At 39.0% G+C, this 27045-nt stretch overlaps 1 protein-coding gene across 1 annotated transcript in view; it reads right to left on the bottom strand.

Moving 5' to 3' along the window:
- Positions 1 to 14168: 14168 nt before the first annotated feature.
- Positions 14169 to 27045, bottom strand: part of FRK (fyn related Src family tyrosine kinase) — a 55306-nt gene continuing 42429 nt past the window's right edge. The window contains exons 5-8 of the mRNA XM_065834074.2: positions 24538 to 24696; positions 19452 to 19633; positions 17211 to 17376; positions 14169 to 15650 (exon numbers count right to left, since the gene is read on the bottom strand). Of these exons, the coding sequence (XP_065690146.2) occupies positions 15442 to 15650; positions 17211 to 17376; positions 19452 to 19633; positions 24538 to 24696 (716 nt within the window). The 3' untranslated portion in view covers positions 14169 to 15441. The remainder of the gene's footprint in view (positions 15651 to 17210; positions 17377 to 19451; positions 19634 to 24537; positions 24697 to 27045) is intronic.

The following is a 27045-nucleotide window of genomic DNA, read 5'->3' as shown; positions in this document are numbered from 1 at the left end:
AGGAATTCCAACAACATTAAAGAGACAAGAGGAGCAATCATTTCCCTCAGCATGTTTCTTGTCTGTATGCTAGACACTTCACTTTGAACGCAAAAGAGCTTAAAGGTGGAACTTTTGGATAGATAGCAAAGGTTATAAACCTTTCAATGAGAAGAGCTTTCAATTAAGCACTTCCTCTGTCTACCAATACGTGGCCTTTCATTTATTTTTTATTTTAATGGCTGTTCTATTCTATGAAATGAAAATCATGTATAATACAAGAGTTTTTTTCAGGAAAATATCATTTTTCATAAAAAAGTAGCATACAAAATGTTACAAAGAAAATTAGATACAAAGGAGTGAACTTGCATGTATTTGTCTAGTCCAAATGAGTACATACAATTACATATTTAAACCATATTCTAAATTGTAGGTGAAAGAAAGAAAAATAATAGGCAGTAAAATGAGAGTTTAAAGGAAAGATTGATTTAAAAGAAAAATATTTAAAGGTTTATAGAAAATTTTAAAAAGTAAGGTTATTTTTCTAGTGTTATGTAGGTATGTATTGAACCTATTGAACAGTAAATGAAAATACGACAGGAAGTGAAATTTCTTTAACATAGAAAACCTTGTGAAATTTGTTATTCTTTCAGCCATTTGTAGGTTAAAGAGTAAAAACAGATAACCCCCCACCTAAATAAATAAATAAATAAATAATAAAAATAATTATTAAAAAAAAAAAAAACACAAATCCACATTTTTTGCTAAGATAACCAAAAACGAAACTATTTTTTTTCTTTTAAGATTATATGGGTGGATATTTTGCTCAGAACTGAAGCCACTGAATAACTGTCATAAACTCACCTTGGATCCTCAGCAGTCTGCATATGGGGATTTGTCTCTGTGAAGAGAGTTAAAAGATTTTTTTCTCTATTTTTCTACCCAGAACTGCAATAGAAATTCTGTAGATAGACCAGCTTCAGTGTCTTGTAAGAATAGAAGCGCCATGCTCTGAATAACTTGACTAGTATTTTCTTCAATATTACATGATTTGGAGACACTTATTTCTCAGAAAGTCAGAGAACTTGAGTAGTGTTTTCCAAATACTTTGCAACATTCAGAATTGCCCCAGATATCACTCTCAAACATGATTCTTGGCATGTGATATCTCTTTTTATTGTACTATATAGCACAATTTATGTCTATACTTTCGTTTTTCCTGAATTTTCTTGAGAGCTTTGTTTTCCCTGGGCTACAAAAAATGAAACAGGTTATTAATGTTACACCTGCTTCAGATCAAGAAACACTACCTTATACCCATTAATGAAGGCCATTTCATGTTTAGATACCAGTGTGTCTCAATTTGTCTTACACATGGCATTGCAATGACACATTTGGTTCAGAACCTTACAGTGAGTCGCAGGCACAGAAGGACACTGGGCTCAAGAAAAGACGAGATGATAGTCTCTGGCTATAATTTAAACTCTGGCAGCTGAGACCCCCTTGCATACTAAATCAGAGCACTTCACAGTGATGCATCAAGCAGATGCAAGGGCAGAATATGGCCCTGAGGAAGCAGCAGTGCTGAGAAATGGAAGATGCCATCTGCAATTGTTTCCATGTCTTAAAGACAGAGAGACATTCTGTTTTCTTTTTACCCTCTCCAATTTCCCAGCACTTTGTGTTTTTATGAAAGCTATCAACATTAGATACATCAAACTCCTTTCACTCCAGGCACCCCTGGATAACTTGCTTATTTCCCCAGTCTCCAGTCTGACTTGCCTGGGAAGGTCTGCCAGCCCAGCCTGTTCAATCGCCATCTCCGTGAGTCATAACACAGCAGCTCCAGATGGAAGACAGGGCAAACATCTCCCTCCGGAGTTATCACCAATTCAGTTCCCATCAATCAACCAGCATCTGGGAGTGAACAATCATTTGCTGCTTTGCCTGGCTCACTCATGCCAAAGACTCAGCACATTAGAGCTGCGTTTTCTTTTGCATCCAGCCCTTGGGGAAAGAAAAGCCTGAAGCCTCTCACAGATTTCCCATATGGTTGCTCAGCCCACCACCTCCAAGCGTCACGCCAAACTTGGTGTACGAAGGGGATTTTATCTTAACACTTTGACTTGGCATTTTTAATTCAGAGAACGAAGCTTTCTGGCTTGTCAAGCCAAGCATTTGGTGTACAGGTGAGACCTAGTCAGTCTTGCCTCCATCCAAAAGACAGAGGAGCATTACATGTACAATTCCAATGGCACAGGAGCAAGTGATTGGCAAGCCAAAAGTACGTCTGGGTTAACATGTGGGAAGAAAGCACACTGAATAAATGTGATTGCTCATGCCCGTTCTGCAGGTGGTAGAAGTAGTAGGAGTTGGCTGGTGAACTGTGATAATGGTGAGAATCTCGTTCCTGCTCTGTAGTAGCAGACGTGGCAGGAGGTGGCTGTTCCTTGAGCCAAGACAAAAATGGAGAGTGAACAGTTGGAGCACTCTGGCAGCAGAGTTTTGGCACAAAGCTGCACAGCAAATGCTACCTCATGCCAGTGTCACCTGCTGAGTGGTGCTCTCAGCCGTCACCTGCATGTGTGGATGGCTGCAGAAGCTGGTACCTTGGAGAATATGAAAGAAACAAAACAAATCCATACCCTGAATAGTATTTTTTTAATCTGTTAAAAATGCAAACAGTAAACACCAGAGAATACTCCTCTGTTCATAGTTACATGGGCTGGTAGATGGAGCCGGTGGTTTCCTTTGAATTAATAAAACCCCACCCCCAACAAGGATGTTTGCTCTTATGGGAAGTCATGGGCCTATGTAAGTGAGAACGGGGTTCTGTCTGCATGGGAATGCCTCACTGTCATTATCAGGAATGACATTCAATGCCACAAATTTGCCCTTTCCCACAGTGAGAAGGCCTGGAAGTTGAAAGTCTCCTTTTTGGGGATTCTTTTAAAGCATTAATCCAGGCATTTCTGCCATGCATTCAATAACAAGAGGGAGATTAAACAGATCTACACCACATAGGCTATTTCCATTTTAGATGCCTCTATTTGATGAAAGCTCAGTCAAAGGCACAGTCCTGATTCTTACCTTTGAGTAACTATGCAATGGTGTTATATTCCTGTGCTGCCTGGGCAAAAGTGGGCAGGAACAGTTTGCATCATTTCAAATGTACTCATCTGTTAAAACTATTATTGGCATTGTATATCCGGGGAAAAAGGAACAGTGAGCAGACAAAAAGAAAATCATACACTGAAGGACAAAGAGGAGAAAAAAAATCAACCTAAGAGGGAAAAAAACAGTAAAGAAAGAAATTCAACTGGGAAATGAAATAGTACTATATACAAATTATATATAGAAAGAAAAAGAGAAGAAGGAAATCTAATTCTGTAGGCTAGCCTTTTGTGAGTACCTCTTTTATCCCTAGTTTCTATAGAGGTAGCAGACCTTGCTTTTGCAGAAAACCATGCATTAGGAAAAGAAAACTTGAATCACCTATGGGGAAAAGGAGAAAGGCCATAGGGCTCTATCATAGGAGTCAGAGATTTGAAACATTGAGCTAAAGGTACAAAGTCAAAAAATACGGTGACAAATTCATAAATTCTACATAATTGCTCCATAAAACATAATTCGCTGTCCCTAGTCCTGTGAGATGTTTTATTCACCTAGAAACGGTTCTTCAGTCTGTCTGAAACAATATTTTAGTTCTAAGAGAGAGGGTTGTCATTAAATACAGGGCATCTGACATTGCTGTAGGGCTTCCCAATTGAAAAAGATGCTCTGTCAGATGAGGGAATTTGGCATCCTTGTATTTTTACTATCTACTGAAGTTAAATAAAAAATTATACCATCTTTGCACCTTTTGTACTTCAAAGTCTCCAGGGAAATCAGGCAGAACACAACTGAGTTAAGATTCCAAATCGTCAATCAGAAGGAACACTGGTTTTCAACATTTTAAGTAGGGCAAGTGGATCACGCCTCAATTTTAACCAAAGAAAATTTGAACACAGCTGGACTCTGACCCTCATTTCCTGTAGCAACACTGAACGGATCTTTTGTAACCCATTGACAAGACCATCTAAGATTTCACTATTCCCTCCTCTACTCCCCATCTCCCTTTGTCCGAAACTCATAAACACTGGAAACCTCTGTGAAAGTCAGTGACAAAGCAGCAGGTTTGTTCGCAGTTTTAAAAAATATCTCTGTTTCCTCAGAACAATGTTCTCATTCTTAAGCTTTTTTCTCCCAACCCAGCCATCACAACTCAAAAATTTCATGTTAATGTTTTATGGGCAGACTCCTCCTGGCTTCTTTGTAGAAACAACAGCAACCTTGAATAATTTATACCAGTGTATTTCTGCTCTACTTTTTTCCTGAGCTTCAGTAGCTTCCCTGAAGGAGAGGGAGAAGGAATCAAATAAGCAAATGCTAACAAGTATCTGCCTCTGCATCCGGAGTTTGTCCTCCTTCGTCCCCTCCCCCTGTCTGGAAAGATGGGAAAGGAAATTCTTATCTCAGAAATGTTAAAGGTTGAATTCAAGACTAGCAGGGCTTTCCAATAACAGCTACAAGGATCAGAGAAGGTAAAATCATGTTGAGCAAACACCTGCTTGTAAATATTGTGCTTAGCATCATAACTGAAGGATGTTTTAGTGAAATATGGGGTAAGGAAGAAGTTTGACCAGTAAGGGGGCTCCCCCCAGAGTCTTACATTGCCTCCCAAACCATTTCGTAACTTTAACCATGTATGCATTTGCTGAAGCAAATTTAAAAACAAATCCAATAAAAAGCCCACACATACAAAAACCATACACTCCCCACCCTCCTCCCCCCCCCCGCCCCCTCTCTCCCCCATAAAATAACCTACAAAGGCTACAGGGCTGCTGGAGTATCCTTTCTTTAAGCTGAACCACTGAACAGAAAAAAGGGATGAGGAAGACCCTGGGATGGGGCCAGACTGGAAAGCCCCTGACAAGGGCCACTGATCGGGAACCTGCAGCCTCATCCAGCTCCCATCCCCCCCTAGAAAGGGAGGAGGGATATACAGCTGGTGCCTGAGGGCAGCCCACACCTGCCCTGCACCCAGCACCATGCCTCCCACCCAGGGTGGGTGTTCGCCCCTGCCTCTTCCCTTAGTGCCTGGTGTGCGACCCTGGGTGCAAATGCTCCAGCTGTCAGGAACTGTTTTGCTGCTGCCAGGTGTTTCTGCAAGGCTGCCATCAGCATGAGCAGAGGATGAGCCATCTTGACATTGGCATTTTGGGTTCCATAACTACTCTGGAACAAAGAGCTTCTCAGTCATACTTTCTAAATATAGGTATGAAAACCCTATTATTATTTCATAGCATCCTATTTGTTATGGTACAACCAAAGCAGTTCAAGCCAACCATTAGGTGACTAGAGATGTGGGTGTGCCCCCCCATATATGCCCTGTGACAAAGCACCTGGTTGTTCAAAGTGGGGAGACAGAGGAGGCTGTTTCTAATGCCACGCAGAATACACCACTGAGCTTTTTGCAGGAACTAGTGTGCTAACCTCCACGAACTTAAAAAAAGACTTTTGTAAAGTTTATACATCTCCTATGCTACACAAGGAAAGGCAGTCAAACAGCTAAAGGAATTTGTGTCTTTGAAAATGAGCTTGGTGGGCTTCTTTGAATTATTTTTTTCTAGCTGAGATCATCAAATTACATCTAAATCCTACAGGACTCACACGGTGTCACAAGGAGATCCAGAATTTTTACTTCATTGTCTTGGAAACATCTGGAGGAGGGCTCCAGATGTTTAGCTGTCAAACCTTCTTGACTGCAGTGCTGGTTTTTAGACCAGAGCTCTTTACCTCTGTAGGCATTATCCTTCTTTACCTGCCTTTTTGTCTCACCTTCATTCAGTTAAGGCACATAAATATTTTTCAGTGTGTTACACTGCAAATCAAAAGTAAGTCTGCAGTTTGTACAGGCCATTCTTAATCTACTAACTGAACCCAGTAACAGCTCATCTGCAGTAACACAGGGTAAAAGCATCCAGCTGACCATCTGCAATGTACGGAACTCTGAGTTACCTGTGATGGGAATGAAACAATGGCATTTTAAAAGCTTGCCCAAAGTGCCATTAAACTTTCATCTCTCTCTTTTGAAACCAAAATACTGAGCTTGGATGACTACATGATTTAGCCTTCTCCTTATCAATTTCTCAAAAGTGCAGTGGGTATATCTTCATTGCAGCTGTTGAAACTTATGCTGGCTAAGCTGATGTATTTTTCCCAGATAGTGCAGGGGTTGCTAACAGTGAGGTCAAAACATGACAAAACTGCAGAGACTAACTCTGTAATACATTTCTCCAGCTTTCTCCATGAGGCTGGTAATAGATTCTAGTTTCCTACAACTATTTGCTAGTGGCACCCAAGACATTCTGTAATATAAATCTTGCCCTCTTATATCCATGCAGATTGAAATCACACCTTTGTCTGATGCATCAAAATGTCATAAGGAAAATTGCTATTTCCTAATTTCAAAGACCCTGTTTGAAGTACCAGAATGTTTCTTAACTGCTTTCATAGGCACAGAAAAGTGTTCATGCTGAAAGTGTGCAACTGTAAATTTTAATTCTAGAAGGACAGAAGTTTAATTTTACTCATAAAATATTAAAGATAATAAAGTAAGGGGTCAGATGTTTTTAGCCTTAAGAAACATCACCATCATGATTTAGATATCAGTCACAAGTTAACTCCAAATCAATATTTGACACTTGCACTATATTTAAATTATATTGCTGTAAAGTACAGTAAGAATTCACTGTTGAGAATACAGTTATTCCACAGATCAGGCTAAAGAAAGACCAATGTAATAAACAATTTATAACTTTAAGTATGTTTCCCACAGCAAAGTTCCGAAATCCAGCCTTAATGAATCTTGTGTAATATCTCATTATAACTCATCATCTAGTTATATGAAGAATTAAAGAAATAAATTATGGTTATTCTCTGATACTCTGGATGTTTTATCTCTGCCCTTCAGAATCATTTCACATGATAACTGATTGCTGGAGCCACATCTTTTGTCTCAAGGGTGAATATTAAAATTTCACAAAATTATTTTAGAGCTTTGGGATCTACAAGAGGATGTGATAAGCACTTATCAGATCTCCAGAAACCACAAGTATAGTAAAATCTCTTATCACTCTGTGAGGCAGGGATTAGCAAATATACTTCCTTTATTAGCGTGACAATTGATAAGAGGAAAATCATAGCTACATTGCATACTCCTGAAGTGGAGCCGTAAAGAGTTTTCAGGACCCGGACATGCAATAATAAGATCATCTACCACTGTGGTGCCAGGATGGGGAGAGTTATTGGATCAGCCTGAAGCTGTTTTATCCCACTGCTGACCCTTCATAACAGTTGTGGCATTAGGAGGTTATACAGGGCTAAAGCTACAAACACGATGGGAAAAGATCTTGGCATAGGAATGATTCCAACTTTCAGCTAATTCCATCAGTTTGACACTAAAAGTTACCCTTGCCAAGCTAAATTAAAATTAGCTAGAATGTTCTGGACATTAGTAATGGCTTTGGTTAGGAATAGATTTTCCTGTGAGGCCAAAAAAAAGCTTAATAAACTTCAAAGTGGAAAGGATTAAACGAAACCTAAAGATGTAAATGGATACAAATCTAAAGATGTAAATGAATAATTGATTCAAAAAAAAGCTATTCATTTATTTATCTGAATTCTCTTCTTCCTTCCTCATCTTTTTAGCTATACTCTCCCGAGAAACTGTGCAAACTTATCCAAGTCCTTCATCTACTTCTGCTAATACAGAAAGTCAGTGGCACTAGGAATGGGCCTTCTGCTGCTGTAGATCATGGGAAAGGAGCTAAGCAGGCTATAAAAGCTTGCCAAAACAAACCCCTTCCCTGAAGAATTTCTGAGGCAAGAACATAGTTTTAGTTGTGTGCAGGCTCCAATGTGAACTTGTGGCATTTCAGAAATCAGAGGTTTCATCCACATCAAAAGTCAGAATGATCCCAATTAGGAACGGCTTTTTTCAAGTGGCCATAGCCAGATGACAGCAGCTTCTCCAGCTGGACAGCCTGAACCTGATTGGGATACCCATACACAGATCTATAGCCTAAAAACAAATACTTGAAGATTGTCACCATTGTTTGCTTTACAGGATTGTAACCAAAGGCAGAGGTTTTCTTAAAGGCAACTTACAGTGATGAAATTTTCTTTCAGTTTTGGTCTCTGATATGTGTTTGTTTTTTGAGGCAGATTGCCTGGGAGCCAGACCCTCATGTAGTCACAGTACAGGCAGAAAAAGAGTAAACCAGCCTGCCATCTGATCCAGCTATGGCTGCGGATTTACATTTTGTTAGCATCTTAGACTGGGGGTGTCAAACACATTTTCGCATTTCACTTGTACATTTACACGGTCCTAAAATTACATTCGGCCCTTTGAAGGCAACCGCAAGGCTGCTGTGGCCCCTGGCATAAATGAGTTTGACACCCCTACCTTAGACTGTAGTCATGCCCTGTATTGCTGAGTTTTCCTCCACCAAAAGTCTGGTCCATTTTCTTTTTCTAATCTCACAGGAAAATGCCAGATCTATATTAAGGGGCTGATGTCAGGAATTTAGGGAACCATCACAATCTCTTGTGCCCTACCATCAATGAATTTCTCTTCCTACCACCCCTTCCTACAGAAACAGGCCTGTGTTCCCCTTTCAGGGAAGGCCATTGTGAAGTTTGTAATGTAGTATCTCTCATACCTCATTTCTTCCAAATTCTAGTACCTTTATTAGTCTGACTATAGTAATATTATTAATTCATAGTTGAGGAGTCCCAAAGATTTGTATTGAGTCATTTCTCATTAACTCCAAATGCAGTCTGTCAGCTGCAATAGGAGTCTATTTTATTATTTTAATTCAATGTATGAGTGTGTGGCAGAGCGACAGTTAAATAAATCAGAGGAGACCTGTAGGCTTCTAACTTGTTACTGCATGCTTCTCTTTCCAGAACTGATCTGGTATCTGGCAGGGATGAGAGTATGGATGAGAGCCAGCTTGCTAAAGAGACAGACAACACTGGTGGTGGAACAACCAAAGGAGGAGAGACAATTATTATCAAAGTGTTGTAATAAGAGTGTGGCTTCATGTGGCATTGCTGACTTCAGAGAACCATTTAGAAGATGAGGCAAAAGGAACAGTGAAATATGTATTTCTGAAACTTTTGATTTTGATGCAAAGTTACCTAGAGCTAAGGAGTTCCAGGACATGCAAGATCAGTTTTCATTCTTCTGGTTTCTGAAAGAGAGGTGGAACTGAGGTGCCTGTGATTGTACAGAGTGATTAGGTATTCGTTTATAAGCAGCTGCCTCATAGGGAAAAAAAAAAAAAAAAAGACACCCAAACCACACTGAATGGATTGTGTTCTATTTTTCGTTGTTTTAAATACTTGGCAGAGTAATGGAGCACTCAGGAATACAAACAAGTTTTGCAGTTCGCAAATGTAAATAAACTAATCATAGTATAAAAGCATCCAAGTAAATTTTTTACAGTTAAAAATAGTGAGAGAAAAAACAATACTGAAAACCACACATAACCACCAACAAAAACTTTAGAATGTTATATATTGTTCTAAACAGACAGATAAAACTATACAGCAACAAAGAGAGAGAGGAAATATAAATAAAACTGTTTTGGTATTGCTGTATATGTATTTGAATTCTCTAATATATTAAAACATGGAAATCCAATCAGTATACTCAGATATTTATATCAAAGTAATTAGAAAAATAAATGCAGTGCAGTATGCTTTTCTTTTCCTTAGCAGTGTAAATTGCACAACCAGCTTATCCAAAGAGTGTTTTTCATAAATTCAGCAGAAACTTTCTGTTTGGTCTCAAATCTTTTACTATTGTCTTTTCTAAAGACCTGAACAATTGCAAAAGTATGATAAACACTTCCTATATTTATCTTTTTTTTTTTTTTTGAAGGGTAGTTTTGGGAATAATCTTCAAGGCTCAACTTTTTTTTTTTTTTCCTTGCTTTCGAAAAAGAACAGCAAAAAACTATATCTCTCAGCTTAACAAAAAAGTCTCTTTACTCCATGGGAGTTCTAATCCTCCTGTAACAATATTTTTAAAACCTGGGGAGAGTGGGAAGAAAGAAAGAAGTTATTGCATACCTGTCTTCTCACATGTCTTTCTGATTTTAGCAGAATTTACTTTGCTGAAAATAGTGGTGGGAACCAAGGTACAATTTCTATCATGTTTTTCAATTCTATTGATATATAGGTCCAGGAATTGGCTTAGATTCATTTCTAGGATACTGAATGCTTCAAATGTATGTTTCAATTTTCTCTATACCAAAATAAGGAAATACTGAATTCTTCAGCACAATGTAGCTGTGAAGATTAAAATGCCAAAGTACTTTCCAGTGCTTTCCTCAGCTTGTTTATACATGCCATTTCTCATATTGATTTTTTTTCTTTTGTATTAGTCATTCCTGAGAAGCATGAGTCTGAAAAAATAAATTACATGGACATGCTAACAGTAAGCATGGATAGAATGAAGTCTTTTTCATAGATCCCAGTTCAGTATTTTGTTCGAGCATACGCAGCGTTCTTCTAGGCAAACTTTTGGAACAGGTGGCAGAGGAAGGGGTCCGTCACCCACTGGATAACACATCTGGCCCAGATGTTGTTGGAACAAAATGGAAGCCACACAGCTTTCTGTAAAAAATATACACAGCTGTATTTCTTTGAGCACAGTGGCACAACTCTAAAGTGCAGCATTTTTATCTGCCCCATGATCCATATGCTACAAACAGCTGACCAGTGACTCACAATGGGAGCATGGGAGCATCAAGTGGACATGGTGCTACATCACTTTTTAAGAGAGTGAAACAAAAGCACGTTAAGAGAGCATAAGGAGCAATCAATGCATGAGTTGTGTGCTCCATTTCTACACACTGAAAGTTTGTTCAGTTTGGACCACAATAAAATAATGCACTGATTCAGTTCTTTGCATGCTCTAGGTTATAAATCCATAAGAAGAAAATTGCCGCTTGTTGTCGAGTCATTCAGAGAGCAAGTATGAGGTACAATGGACAAGAAAAGGAAAGCAGTACAAGTGATGAAGTGTTCCCTGTTACCCAATCACATATTTAGTATCCCTGCATATGTTCTTAAATGAAGATTAGGTGAGCAAAGGTTCTCCAATGGGAGTAAAAAGTAAACACTAGGATCTCCCTAATACCTGCAGTTCAATTGTATTGCTCCATAGCTTCTATGAAGAATGGAGAGTTTAAGAAAAACAGAGGTTCTTTCTTTCTGGTTGGACATTTTAAAGTTATCTTTAGTGAGTCTACATAAAATGATTTAGTTCTCAAAGAATAACAGAATTACATAAATAAAACATTACATAAAAGACGTCTCAGTGCAATTTATGTGAATTGAATTTCACAAGGACTGGTCTATTGTAGAAAATTCAACTTATCTCTTCCTGATCCTTTTATTCTATCTAAACATAGAAATTTATGTCAGTTCAAAAAAAATCTATTACTGTTTCTCATAATCGAATCCATTCTTTTCCCTCCGTGATCCATCAGGTGAAAACAAGTGCAATAGATAGCTGCAGCAGAACCTTGAACATAAAAGGCCTCAGTGAGATAGGTTAAACCCATCTCGCTATGCACTATAACTGGAAATGATAACCTTGATGTTTAATTTAAATCAAGTCATAGCAAAGACTTCTGACTATAATTGTTATCTGACATATAAATAAAATCATTATAAAATGGAATCAGTCTTATAAAAGTATAGTTTTGCCTGTTGCTTTGCCGTTAAGTGAAAGGAACTCTGCAAAGGTTTATTTCTCTTTTACACCTTCTTTCTCCAGTCTTTCTTGGTAATGGATCCGTTTGATTGAAAAAAATATGGAAAGAGCTAAAAACAAATTATTAATTCTACTCTTTATTTCCAGAGCTTTGCTGATCCGTTGCATTGCTGATTTTTCTCTCATTTGTTACCCTGCCAGCCCAGGGAAAAAGAGATCCAAAAGTAGAGCTCATATTAGAGTGGAAGTATCTCAGTGTTACTACAGCATCTTATGGACAGGTAAAACAAGGGAGCAAGTGCAAGTGCATGGTTTTCAGCCAGAAAGAGGAACCACTGCATCTCATAGCAGCATCTGTGATTTCCAAGCTTGGCCTCATCTGGATTATTGGTAGTGGCAAAGGGCCTCTACCAGGCACCAGGCTTTCTCAGAGGAACTCACTGCAAGAGAAAAATGAAAGCCTTTGCCCCATAACATACCTGCTTTCTTGCCTTCCCTTCTTTTCCACTTCTGCTAAACAAAGAGGGTGCACTGGTCTCAGGACACACACGAATGGAGTGGAAATGGTGTTCAGGCTTGGAAGACAAAAGTCTGACTGCACCTCTTCACCTACAGTACATCACCTTGGGAAGGACAAATATGCACAATCGGCTTCAAAGATGAATACAAAAGAAATGTCTTTGATGCAGTGTCTACAATGAGATAGACCAAGGTTGATATACTTCCTGCTTTCAGCCAGTTCTGCTGCTTGTCTCACACCCTGGGCCAGCCCATGCTAGGGGCAGCTGGTAGATCCAAGCTCCATTAAGCGGCTGCATTCGTGCAAGTGTGCAAAGAGAAAGCACTAGAGACAAAACGGCAGGATGCAGCAGCAAGGGAACACGCTTGCCAGCAGCAGGCCAGGCTGTCAGGCCGTGTCTCCTGGAAGCCATCACATGCAGGTGCCTGCTCCTCACACAGTTCAGCAGGGTGGAGCTCACTTGCAGCTTCTGCTCTTTCCAGCTAAAGGTGGTTTATGAGGCCACACTTGGTAGAGGGACCTTGAAACAGCTATTTTCAGTTTACAACACATGGGTTATTACACATGCCACTGAGCAAAGACTCTTATCTTACCTGGATACCTTTGTAGCAACAAAGAGAAAGAAGCCTGCCAGGAGTGCGTCAGAGAAGAAATGCGTTTTTGGTGCAGTGATTCACTGTTTTAAGGGTCATCTCTCTCCTTTGACTACAGGAGAAATCAAGGAGACAAAGTATTCAACTTAGCTGGACAAACAGATCTCCTGTTCCCCAAATGTTGATTTAGGAAGACACTAATTGTACAGGTGTACTTTCTTCGGAATTACTGGTGTCGCTTCAGTGGAGTCCTACAGGATCCTGCTGACTTCCACCTGAGGGCAGAGGCCAGCAGAGAGCAGCTTGGACCAGTTGGTATAATCTGGAATTCTGAAAACTTTGCTGTTTCCCTGCTGTTGATTTTTTTTTTTTTCCCCAGAAACTCATCTCCTGTGAACTTCAAACACCTGTGATTTTTAAGATTATATTTCTTTTATCAACAGTTGGGGAAATACAACTTTTATTTGTAACATTCTTAATGTTTTAAGTCTGAAAAATCACGTTAGAAATAGTGCTTGCATATCAAGTTTGCAAATCTGATGCAGAGATCTTTCCAAATAACAGTATTCCTATTATTGCATAAACCTACTCTATGGGATTTGCTAACCTTATCCCGCAACTGTGTTAAGCACAACTCTGAGCCACATGAGAGATGCATGGATTTATGGAGGTTTGATGACCATAAATAGCATCTTGTTGGGGCCACGAGCCAGTAGATAGCACAAGTCTCAAAACAAACAAGGACGGAGGACAGCAGGAGACTTTGCCCGTGAGCGTCCCAGTTCCTTGCACACCAATCCTTAACATGATGGGTTTGGCAAAACCATTTGACCTCTTCTTTCAGAGTGGATGACTACTTTCCAAATTCACATGGATACTATGACAGCTAATTAATTATCATTGTATTGTGCTTTACAAATGTAATTAGTATAAAGAGTGTTGGTAGGGAGAAACACTGCACAGAAAATGAAGGTGAAAGGAGACAGAATGCTAGAAAGACCGTAAGTGTAGTAAGACAGAAGCAAGAGAAAAACAATAAATAAGGAATTTTTAAGATTGAATACGTAAGAGATCTGTATAAAAGATAAGCAAGGTGTGCTGCCTTCCAAAGTAGAGAAGGCGAAAAGGAAATGAAAAATTAGAAGCAAGGCACTGAGAGTAGTGGATTTGAAGTATAAAGAGAAGAAAAGAAAATGAAGAAGATTTAATGAAAGCTGCCCAGCCTTTAAAGTGATGAATCTTTTCATTTATTTATACCCTTTTCTGAGATTAGAGGAACATGGTAGCACACTTATACTGAGTTCACACTATGTTAACACAGTACAGCTCTTAATTCTCGGATTATGTTGTTAAATAATTAACAGATGAATCGTAAGTAAATAATTAAAACTTTGTACTCTAAGCCTCACAGTTGAGAAAATAAAACTGTCACAGTGATCTCAGATTTTAGCAGAACCGATATCATAGCTAATTAGAAAAACTGCAAAAAAAAAAAAAATCTTTAATCTGTAACCACAAAGGCTGCAAGCAGAAGTGCCTGGGTTCCATTTCCCATGGAACAAAATAAAATGTATCATCTATTATTTAAATCTCCTACACTGAAGTTACATGTGGAGAAGACAGAAGCATGGTTTACTTGTTCCTCTGCAAAATACCTAGACTTGCCCTGGGCATTGTCCTGATCCAGAGGGTCTGTGATTTGAGTAGCAGGATAGGAAAGGGTGTCGCTCTAAAATGCTAAGGCAGTCTGAGTTCATGTTAAAGTATCTTCTCCTCCAGTATTCCTAAAATGAAGAACTATAAAACAAATCCTTACACTTCAATGAACTCATTGGTTCTGCAGCACTGTTTAGCAACATTAAGAACAGCTTCAAGGATCTAATAATAATAGTTCTTATTCTTGCAAAAGAGGAACGGTGGACAAATTAAAATAGATCACTCTTCACATCCACAAAACAGAATAATTCCTTTTCTTCCATGGACATCTGTTTTATTTTCTGATATAGCAAAAGTACATGTACTTCAAGTCTAAGTAAGGCAACTAATCTGGATTCTGCAATCATCACAGTCACAAGATTATTTTTATTTTTTTTTACAATGAGAGGACTCTGGAAGCACAGATCCTGCTGTGCAGAGCCATCACATTCCTTCATGAGAACAACCTGGTAAGAATGGAAAATGTGAGGAATAGCAAACAATCAATCCAATAAAGAAATGACAAAATGCTACAATGGTTATTGAGCAACACTCATTTCATTTGTTCATTCTTGCAATGTTATTTAAAAAATAAATAAAAGACTTTTTTTTTTTTTTAGAAGCTCCCACCCCTCCAGCTTCCTGATGGTTAGTCTTGCAAAACACTTGCCAGCAGCAAAAATTTCAAGTGTCTCTGAGTATCAGCACGGGGATGAAATTGTACCAGAATTTCACAGCACCCCATAATAACTTCCAACTCAGTTGTGCTGAGTTCAGCCACCTTGGCTATCATCTGTCCCTCAGCCCCTGCCTGTGGGGGTTCATATCATCATGGGCTGGGCGTAGGAAGAGGAGTCGGTCTGGAAGAAGTTCTCCAGCTGCACGCAGAGATCCTCAAAGGTGGGTCGTCCGCTTGCCTCCGCACTCCAGCACTGCAGCATCAGCTGGTAGAGCTGAGCCGGGCAGGTGTCCGGCTGGGGAAGTCTGTACCCCTTGTCCAGCATCTGGATCACCTGGTGTCCTGGCATACCTGCAAGACAAAACGAGTTTGTCGGACTGCTCAGGGTCTGCATAATGACACCGCATGTCTCTGTCTCTTACTGAGATGAGACAATGAAATGCTCCCCCATGAGGGACATAACAAGGCTTTTCCTCCACCACCCAGGTTTGCCAAAATTATTGTGACATCTGTTTTGCTTAAACTGCTCCTGAAACCCTCTAGTTTCAGTGACTCCAAAATCTCCCAAGAAAATCTGTCTCACTGCTGAATTTTCCTCACATTTAGAAAGTGTTCCCTAATGTCAGCCTTAAGTTTCCTCTAGTGCCGCTCATGATGGCATCCTGCCTGTTCTCTCACCAACCTTTGCTATGCCTTTGCATATTAAGACTATTATCCCTCTCTCTTTGAGTTTTCTACTCTTTAAACTAAATCTTGATTTGCATAACCTTTTCCCTAGATCTGTAAATGATGTTTCCTCTGCCAGCATGGATCAACATAACCTCTTCTCCTGATGACTGAGGACAAACCCCTGAAAGTAACGCCAAGTAAGCACAGAGACATTTTCTACTGTAAAGTTACAGGAAGACTTTGTTGTTCAAAGGGATAACACTGAACATATATTCAGACAATACCAAGAATAGTGGTGTTACGTATCATTTACACTTGAATAGTTTATTTATGTATGTGTGTGCATATGCACACACTTATAGCTTATATAAGAGTTGAGGATTTAGGGGTTTGTTTTTCTTTTTTTTTTTTTTTTTTTTTTTCCAAAATGGGAATTGAAAAGCAAAATCAATTTTTACTTTTACAGGAAATACCAGCCTGGGACCCTGTGAAATGTAGTTTATGGTGAACATACCATCCTTCAGGCATGTACGAATGCAGCATAACTTTTTTTTTTGCTTTAGTCCTTCCCTTGTGTTCTCCTCACCAGCACAAAATGAGTCACAGTCAATCATTTCACTGATAACTTGTGTTATTGGAGTCATGGTTCCTTGAGAATTTCTCACAGTGCTAGGAATAATAGCTGCTCTCATAACATTAAATCTATTTTTGTGGTTGGTGACATTTTATTTCTAATTCTTGTGATCCTTCTCTTTATGAAGTCTCCACTGCAACAGTCAAATATGAGGGAAGGGGATAAAAACATCCTGATTCATTTTTCAGACACCTTCTTCCTGAAGTGCCTCTGCAGCACTTCATACATAACAATGTGTTCTTCCATGAGATATCCTCAAAAAACGGTGGGATGGAAGACAGAAAAACATTCCCTTTTTCACATTCTGAGAATTTACATATTTGATCTCATGCTGGAGAGAAATAGCCATTTGGCTTTGGTGCCCATGCAATGCAGGCTGGCTCCAGAGAGAGGAAGCTTGAACGGCTGCTAATCACAGAAAGCGTCAAGGGAGTTTGGGGCAGTCAGAAGGTCTGACCCACTAACCAGGCCTCATCTGAGCAGCCTTCTTGCTGTATTTACAGTTTTAACCCTTTAAAATGCCCGCAGTACAGGCATTCAACTTTCATTTACATGTCATTCTTAAGCAAGAAAACATTAGACATCATTCTTTAGGTAAAAGAACTTACCAGCATAAGGCATTTTCCCATAGGTGATTATTTCAAAGAGCAGTATTCCAAATGACCAGACATCTGACTTAATGCTGAATTTGTTGTAGCGGATTGCCTCCGGGGCTGTCCATTTCACTGGGAGTTTTGTTTCAGGCTTAGCTTCATATACATTTTCATTTTCTACCTGTCATGGATAAAATGAAGCAAGCCTGATTTCAGATCTGCTTCAGTGAAGCACTTAAGCACCTGACTAAACTAAGCACGTGCTTAATCTTATCCTCCTTTAGCCGAGCAGTTGCCTTTTTGTGGTATAAAGCATCCGCTTGCTGAAGTCTATTGTTGAATTGGGCATCACAGTTGAGCAATGCTACTGTTCATCTGAGGCTTTTCTAAAGCATTTATCATTTCAAGTGAGCACACAGCACTGGAGTGGCTTGTGATTAATTATGACGTGCTTCTGTGAATTCTGGACCCGGCATGCAAGGTTTCAGAAGTCTGTCAGGAGTGGCAGTGTAAGCATCATACTGATGCTAAAGACCGAATTGTTCCACGTCTGGTCTTCAGTAAGCAGAGAAGACAAGAGCTAATGAATTTCGGAACCTTTCTTCTGTGATTTATTGCAGTGTTGAAGGGCCATTGACTTTGATAACAATCACTTAAACAGGTTTCAGGGACCAAAGAACAAACTCCAAGTGACTCATATTAACATGTTATCTTCTAGTAGGTTCAAATAATTCATGTAAAGTCAAGATAAAAGACACATTAAAAAAAGGAAAATTATTTACTTGCAGATCTGTAGAATTGTATCCTTAAAGTTTTACAGCACAGGCATCTAAACTTTGTGAATATTATTCTCTCTTTAATTCCTAAACATAATTTAGTGTACAGAAGTCACATTGAAGTCTTGGTCATTTTTTCACATGCAAATTCAGGCAAATACACACAAGATTTTGTTTGTTTGATTGTTTTTAATACATAAAGTAGCTTTCCCAAGTGTAATGCCATCTAGTTTTGAAAAGACTGCTTGTTAGTGTTTTGTATCTACATACTGATAGAGTTGGAAACTTGGCCATAATACTCGTCTCTAGAAACAATACATTATTTCATTACACAAATTAACACATACAGAAATAAAGATTTAACTTCTCACATCTATTTCTTTAGGATTTTTTTCATGTGACCATATTAGTGCTTTGGCTTAGGAGACAGAATATTCCTAGGAAAGTCTGTCAAAATGACACTATGACAGAGTATTTTAGTAAAGTTCAGTTTTAACAAGAAATGTCAACAGCTGTAAATTATTACCCTCTCTAGTAAGATCTAGGAGAAATATCCATTGTGAGCATTGTTAATTTAAAAATATATATTTTCATGTTAAAAAATGTGTAATCTGAACTTATGCATATCTAGAGGATTCAGAATTAAGCAAAAAGCACTTTCAAAGTCCCTTGATGCCACTGTCAAGCCATTATTCTATACTTCAGTATGTGATAAATCCAATTCTGTTGTGAACTTCAATTTCTGCTGCTCAAATGGGAAAAAAAAAAAAAACAGAAACAACAACAACAACAACAAAAAAAACCCACAAACGAACAAACAAGAAGCAGGGGGCTTTTCTCTCTGTTTTTTCTTCTCAGTGCAAGAACATAAATAAAACAAATAATAAGACCTCAAAAATTATGTATTACATACAGAAATCCATAAAATATGGCAAATCAAATCTTTCCAACTCTGATCAAATCATTTTCCAAGGTAGGAAATCTCATTTCTAAACCACAACTCTTTCCTAAGATGATCTTGTTCAGTGTTACTTGGCATTCTACATCCTCAAGGGCTAGAGAAAAAAAAAGCCTGCAATGACAAAGAACTTGAAACTGCATCAGATTTAAAGCTCTGAGAGCTCACTTTATGAACGCTGCTGTTAGTTGTGGAGGGGAATTAGGTCTTTTTATGATTACTACCTGGACTTGCAAGCATCACGGAAAACAGTAGTTGATCCATTTTTATATACCTTCCCTAACAGGCTCAGGAATATAATTTTACCTTCGTTCCTTTGATCTCTCAAAGGCACAGGCCAGCTTCTAACTTTGCATGGAATAATGCAGCTAGAGGATGCAAGTGAAAAATTTAGGAGTCCTTTTCTCCCCAGGCAGGCCTTTTGCCTGAGCCCACCAACTGAGTGGCTACAGTTTATCCTTTAGTTGACTTCTTCCATCTTGTTCCCCAGAGTTTGAGCCAATTCACCCTCTCATGACCCACCTTAAAAACTCTTGCAAGTCCAAAGTCTGCCACTTTGTAAACACTGTGTTCACCAACAAGAACATTCCTGGCTGCCAGATCCCGATGAATATAGTTCTGGGATTCCAGGTAAGCCATCCCTGAAGCCACCTGAGCAGCCATGTCAATTTGATGCGGCAGGAAGATTTGAGAGCCTCCATCTTCTGTTTAGAAAGAAGACAACAAGGATAACATAATATTTATGGTATTCAGATATAAATAACATAACAACTGACTGGTTCAAATAGTCAATACAAATCAACAAAGCCGTGTAATACAATAAAGTAACAGCCCAAACAATTGACAGAGCTTAGTGAACAACACTACTTAAAGTCATGCAGCTAATTTCACAATAACTGAGTATCAATGCCTGTCACATGTTCTCTAACAGACTGGATACTAAGAGCAGCAGCTGGTTTAGGCCTAGAAGGAGCTGCTGACAAAGTTCAAAGAAAAAGGCATTTATCTACCAATAACAATGCAGATATTTGCCTTTTGGACAAGTGCATAACCCGTTCCGAACTCTGAATAAATGTCAGTACTCACTGGGTGTAGCAAAAGCTGACTAAATATGGAAAAGCACAAATTAGCCTTGTTACTTGTTACTCAATGTACCATCTACTGTCAAGTGTGACTCTACTTTCCATTTCCAGTCCACTTGACTTCTTCACGCTGTTCTCTCTGTTGCTGCTACTCAACAGTAGGACTCCCTGAGCTGCTTTCAAGCTGTCTGCTTCTCTTGTAGAACTTTCTGAAGCAACGTGTGTGGCATTCCCACCACTGTAAGATCAGCATGTCTCAGAAATAGAGGCTTGGCAATCAAAGATCAGCTGTTCAAACAAACTAGTAGAAGAACTTTGAGCAGAGAAACTTGCCTCCACAAGCGAAGGAGAGTCTTAGATCAGGAAAAACTGCAGCTGAAAATACTAAGGCAGGTACCCAAAAAAATTCATTGGAGTATAACAGATTAAAATTCAAATTCAGGGTCTTTGTGGAATTTTGGGAACAGCTGATATCATCATAGAAAATAATTTATACCTCAGAGTAATCTAGATAGGCCAAATCAGTGTTATATTCAAGCATCACTGTCACCCAAAGCAACACTGCAGCACTGAAGCATCAGTACCTACCTCTGTAGCCTCTAATACTCATATCACTTTGTTTCAGAATCTTAACAATATCTAAAAGCTGAATCTCTCCTGCTATGTTTATTGGCAGTTCTCATTTCTCATGGAGGATAGTGACTTTTCCCTCCTGCCTCTGTGTTAAAAAAATAAAATATTTGTAGATGGCAGTTTTCTGTTCCTTATTTTGAATTGATTCTTAGTGAAAGCGTGTCTTAGCATTGTTTTGCATAGCCTCCTCCAGTTCTGGCATTTTATCTGGCCTAACCTTGCAATCACTCCTTATGAAGAGCGTGAAATTCCATTATTTACTAATATATTGTCCAATCTCCAGGTCTTGAATTTCCTGCTCATCTGGATGTTCTGAGATGAATAGGTACAATAAATTAATTTTAAATTATTAAATTTGCCCTGTATGCATATTGTCCTACTTCCTTTTTGAGGCTAAACTCGTCGTCATGATAATCCAGTACTAAGATTATTTACTTCTATTGTTGACTCAGAAAGTCTTTTCCTCTCCCACACATATGTTTAATAGAAGCCTTGATCTTTAAAAGAGGAGAAAAATTGGGCTATGTCAAAATCTATGTCTTAATGACCAAGAAAATCCATCATTAGGCCACAGAATAATATAACACTCTAAAGTTCTGCAGTTCTGATGATGGGCAGACATCAACATTTATTATTCAACTTGCCGGACAAAGAAATGAATTCGCAAATGGTGCTATGTTGTATTTAATCAGAAAACAACTAAACATGTACAAGTATCTTGCACAAGTACCTGGGTTTTGGAAACTAGCTTATGTGACTCAATTTAAAATCGTTCTCACACTTTCACACTGCTCTTTCAGCTACACAAGCTGTGAAAGTAGGGAAGGATGCAGATAAACTTGTACAAGGGTTTGTCATTGGTCTGCTGATGCTCCAGGCTGGCCTGACACAAACTGTTCCAAGAGACAGAACATGGTAATGTCACAGCAAAGAAGAATGACTTGGATGCCTTGTGTTTAATGAGCTGTTAAACCCTCTGTGTCTTACTCCTTGCAGGACACACAAGTGTACTGTATCACAGGACAAAGATGAGATCTACTACTAGTGGTGGCGTTGCGACTGAAAGACTATTTCTTCACCAGGGCCTGTTTAAGATCCCAAACTAGGCTGACCTACTGCCTTCAGCATGTGGGCTGAGGGAGGGGAAGAGGTCACTGTTGCCCTGGCTGCTGCAGGATTTCTTGGAGGATTTCTCCCTGCAAGCTGGTTCTGCCCAGGAGCTAAAGAAGGGTAAAGAGTAAGGAAGAACCTCAGCTGATCAGCATCTGGAAACTGTGCATAAAAACAGAGGATGAAAACATGTGTCTCTTTGGAATCTGCAGTGCAAATCATGTATGGTTGTCTCATAAAGACTTCTGACTATACCTCCCAAATCCCAGGTTGGGCCAGCCAGAGCATGCAAGTTCAAGCATGGCACTGCATTACAAGAGCCAGCTCCCATCTGGCTGATTCAAAACAGGCTGAAAGAGTTTACAGCTGTATTTATATGGGTATACATGTGCTTTAGTTTGTTGTAAAGTTTTTTAAAGGAGGAAAAACTACAACAAAATAACTAAAGTTAATATAAATACCATGCTCCAAACCAGGCACTACCAGTGGATTTATAAAAGCTTCCCAAGGCTTATTCTTTATCCTATAAAGAAAATGTAGTGCCTCCATGTCCTTTTTCAGCAATATTTTTTGACAAAACCATCACCCTTATATGAAAAATTTATTAGAGAAAATATTAAAGAAGGCTTAGGGTGTGCACCCTGTTATAAGCAATCAATCACAGTATCTCATATAGGAAAGACAGGAAAATATTCTCATTGACAGATGCCTGACAATAAATAAATAAACAAATACGCAGCACCTTCTCCAGCTGAGAGCACTGCGTCTGTAATAACTCAACCAACTTCATGACTGCGTCACTGACAGAACAAGCCCCAGGTCTATCAGAATTGATAAGAACACACACACATTCATGGCAATTTCATTCACATCTAATAACAAAGAGAAGTTTTCAGTTGCATTTTTCTTGTACTGGTGGCAGGTCAATAAGTCTGCATAGCAATGTTCATCAAGAAGTATCCCGAAGTACATTCAGAGGGTGCATAGGGAGCTCACATGCCCATCATTATTAAGTAGCTGTCATTATGGTGGAATGTGGTACTCACTATACATGAAATATCAGGGATTTTTAAAGCTGGAAAAACATACTGTGTGTTTCTAGGAGGTGAAAATTAAAAAAAAAGGAATGATCTCTGGACTTTCATCCTGTTCCAGTTGCCATATTTACCCATAGTGTACACAGGAACAGCAGCTTTCTGGAAATATTTTCATGATTCTTGCAGTGGCTGAGTTTCAAGAAAGCTTATCGGGAGCTGTGTGCTGACCATCAGCCGACATAGATCACTTCCAGTCACAGAGCTCTACACAAGCTTCAAATCTCTTTCCTTATTACTCTCACTGAAAGCAATGACTTTTCTCTGACCGATACCTACCAAAACACCTTGAACTCTGCTTCCACCTCTTAGCTCTCTTTATCCCCCTGTGCACAGGCCATCAGACAAGGAGAGATACCACTAGGCTGGTTTCAACTCGCCATTTTTACAACTGTCTGGATGGCTGCCTGCAAACCAACTGACTTGCCACAGTCTCTCTGATGCAGGGCTGCAGGAATGAGTACTCAGGCAAAGATCAGGCTGCGAACATGTGCTGCCCACAGCAAGGGCAACTGCCGTGCATGTGCTGGCAGCTGATCTGGTGTGTACTGGACATGTTGTACTCTGTGCACAAACAGGCCAGTTTTCACCTCTGCAATAGTTGTGACTCATCCCAGCTTTCTCAGAGCTATTTCTCAGGTGAAATAAATGTTTCCATGCACAGCAATCATTTTGTGATGTGCCAGGCTCTTTCAGTCAGATAAGCAGCAATCTTCACACAAAGGCATCAAAGATGAGAATTTAAAGGAATGTGTGCCTCATTACATCTAGCCACTAGATGCCCACAAAACTTGAGATGACCTGGCCCAGGCTTCTTGCAGCCCCTCTCTGAGCAGTTCCTGCTGGAGCCGTCCCTTTTCCAAAGATTTCTTGAGCTGTAAGTGTCCCTAAACTGAGCCTCACTTAAAAAATGGTTCCACAGGGAAGATGGGGGAAGGCACATGTCATGGCATATACTGTTTGTGGTATTCCACAGAGCTTTGCCTTATGGGCTGGAGACAGAGAAGAAATTTAACAAGACAAGTGCAGTGAACATTTTGTCTTCAGGAGATGATTACAGGTTTAGAGACATTCAGCATCTCAGAGATGCCTGCTAAATTGAAAATGGGCAAAAACACTAGAATCAAGCATTTCTCAATATCAGGGGTGAACTCAAAGTGCAATCATCATGCTAGTCTGTTCCAGGCTTTAAAACTTCATTTTTAATTATTATTTGCCTTCAAAAGAACACTTTGAAGTGCTGCTGAGATAAAAGCCCTGATGTGATAGGCAAGGGACAAATTCACAGTGAAAGGCTATCCCTGCCTAGTAATAGATTTCGAAGCTGTTAAGTACATTTTGTGGAAGTGCCTCTATTTCATGTCAAACATGATGAGCTACCCTTCTAGATGCTTATGTTTTTATTCTATCGGTGTATTTTCCCATCTACTCATGGAACTTGGTGGAAAAATGTGGGTCATTATAAGGCAAGAATCAAACTGTGAATGTGATTCTCTCCTACTTCTCAAATACTTTAACACATTGAAAATCCATAAACCTTTTTCTTTCCTCTTTTCTCATCCCCACATGTGACAAATAATGTAGCTTTTATATTAAAACAGACTGTTGTACTTCTATCTTTCATGTTAGTGTATTTACTAAACTGACAGTTGTGGCACCCCTCGAAATGAGTTTATAGTCTGTGCTTACTTTGAAGGTATTCTAGAAGACTTCCATATCTCATCAGCTCAGTAATAATATAAATTGGGTCCTCCAAAGTACAGACAGCATAAAGCTGTATAAGCTTTGGATGTCGCAAGTTCTTCATTAGTTGTGCTTCCCTCAGAAAGTCCTTTGGATCCATTGAACCTGAAACAACAGCATATAACAAAACATAAGCTGAGGTTATTAAAGGCCTTCCTACTAGCCTGGCAGTCTTAAGGGAATAACTGAGATCGTTTTCTGTCTTTCAAAGTACATTAGCATCTCAAATCTTCACAGTTCCCACAGAAAACAGACAGTGCAGCTAAAATAAACAGTTAATGAGTGAAACATGCCAGTTGCACAGAGACAGAGAACATATGTGTTCCAGCCACCAGAAGTATAAAGGCTAAAATTAAACACCCCCAGGCCTCCCTCAAACAAACAAACAAAAAAAAAAAAGTGAGGGTAGAATGTTAAGCGATATAATTTAAGCAAACAATTATGTTAAAACTGTTCAACAAAATGACCACAAACTGATGTAAGAGTACCTAGGTAATGAATATAAAATTTCTGACAAAAATGATGCTGCAATAAGAATTTGTTGCACTATTTTTTCAGCTTCAGCAATCAAAGCCTGAAAGCATTGAAATCACTTTAGCATATAGGGAGTGGATGTGTGCAATTTATATACATAAAAACAAATACCTATTTATAATGTTTACATAATGGTAACCTTATTAGAAATACCAATGTGCACCCAGATGTAGCAATAATTTTACATTCCCTTAAACGCAGAAGTTTCTTAACAGCTAGCGATCCCAACTTTTTAAGTGTTACATAGGGTCACAATATCTCTAGTTCTATCCATATACACAGTGTACCAGTGCATAAACTATGTCAAAGAAACAATGCAGAAAAGGCACAGGGAGCTAAAGTCACTGGTAAATTTAGGATTAGAGCTCATATCTCCTGAATGCGGAATTGTTTAGAAAAAACATGCACAAATAAAAAAGTAAAGCTTTCTCTGTGAATGATCCAGTAGTGATCAGATATTCTCCGATGTTTGAGGAAGATGGCAAATAGCATATACTTCACCATACTTGTGCAAACAAATATGAAATCATCCAACAACGCAAATGTTGCCTTCCTCACGAAAAGAGTTTAATTAAGAAAAGAATACAGTGAAGCTTGGGATAAAACAAAAATCTACCCAAGTCTAGTCTTCTCTATGACATGTTTAAAAACAAACATTTTTCTTAGTCTAAGCAGACTGAGTCATTTGAGAAGCCAAGGCTGCAGGAGTCTGTATTTTATGTTTTTTTCTTTAACATTAGGTAACCGTCAGTGTTCATTTGGGAGCTTGGCTCTGTTCCAAACGTGGTTGTTTAAATGAAGTGAAGTGCTGGGAGGATGCTAAATCGCTCAGCAATAAAACTCCACCAGAAAATCTGTTCTACAGCACAAACTGGCAAATCAGCCTGGTCCACCTTCACCCCACACCTACCTCGACTGCCACCTTCTGAAAAGTGTTCCACTCTATTTCCCAAAACATAACAATGATGTGTGATTTCATATTCTTGCATCAGTGCAGGAGGAATGACTCAGAAATGCTTTTGACATAGACTTCATGAAAAAAAAGAGCCTCTTGACATTGCAACTTGTGAGAGAAAAGATTATCGCAGGGGACAGGTGCTCCTCTCCACCATGTCGTCATATTTTGCTTCGCAATCTCATGAGATTCAGTTTGAAAACACTTTATAGGACACCATCAGGAAGGATTGTGAAAGTTAATGGATTTCTATGCCATCAGTAAATGGATAGCAGTCAATAATACATCTCCTCAACAGGTACAGGTTATACCTGTTTCCTTTTGTCACTGTCAGAGGAAAGTGGGGACCTTAACGAAAAGTAAATGAGTCATACTTGTTCTGGACAAAATGGAGATTATGATAGTCAGGTGGAAAAAAAAGTACCTGCAATGCTAATGCTCTGTCTTTTTCCTGTTCAGAGCAGCACAATCTTTACAGTTTTATTTGAACTTTCCACCAATCCTACATTTAAAAAAAAAAAAAAAAAAAAAAAGAGCCTAGCGATGTCTTTATAGGGCTTGGATCATTTTGATATGAATTTAATATTGTGGTCCCTTTGCTTACTCTTTTCAAGATACATGTATTTTCTGTGGAAATCATCCTAGAGTCTACAGAGAAGCCACATGGTGTGAAGTATTCTGCCTCCAAAGGTAAATGCATAAGCATGACTAGTGATTTGGTATTGGTGCCAAAAGTGGACAAGTTGATTCTAAAAAAGATAAAGTATTTCCTGACTTGAGGTCTACCAAATCACCTGCCCTCTGGATCATTATACAGGATTTCTTCACGCCATAGAAAATGACAGTCTGATTTGTTCCCATCATCAAAGTTTGCCTACAAGGAATTTCTCAGTTTAATCATGCTATGAACTTCTTCCAACAAACTGAAACCAAACAACACGTTTTTCACACATGACAACTTCCAA

The sequence above is a fragment of the Patagioenas fasciata genome, chromosome 3 (assembly GCF_037038585.1).
Source record: "Patagioenas fasciata isolate bPatFas1 chromosome 3, bPatFas1.hap1, whole genome shotgun sequence".
NCBI classification, from domain to species: Eukaryota; Metazoa; Chordata; class Aves; order Columbiformes; family Columbidae; genus Patagioenas; species Patagioenas fasciata.
Note: the sequence above shows the minus strand (reverse complement) of the source record. Positions and strands in the feature narration are given on the sequence as shown.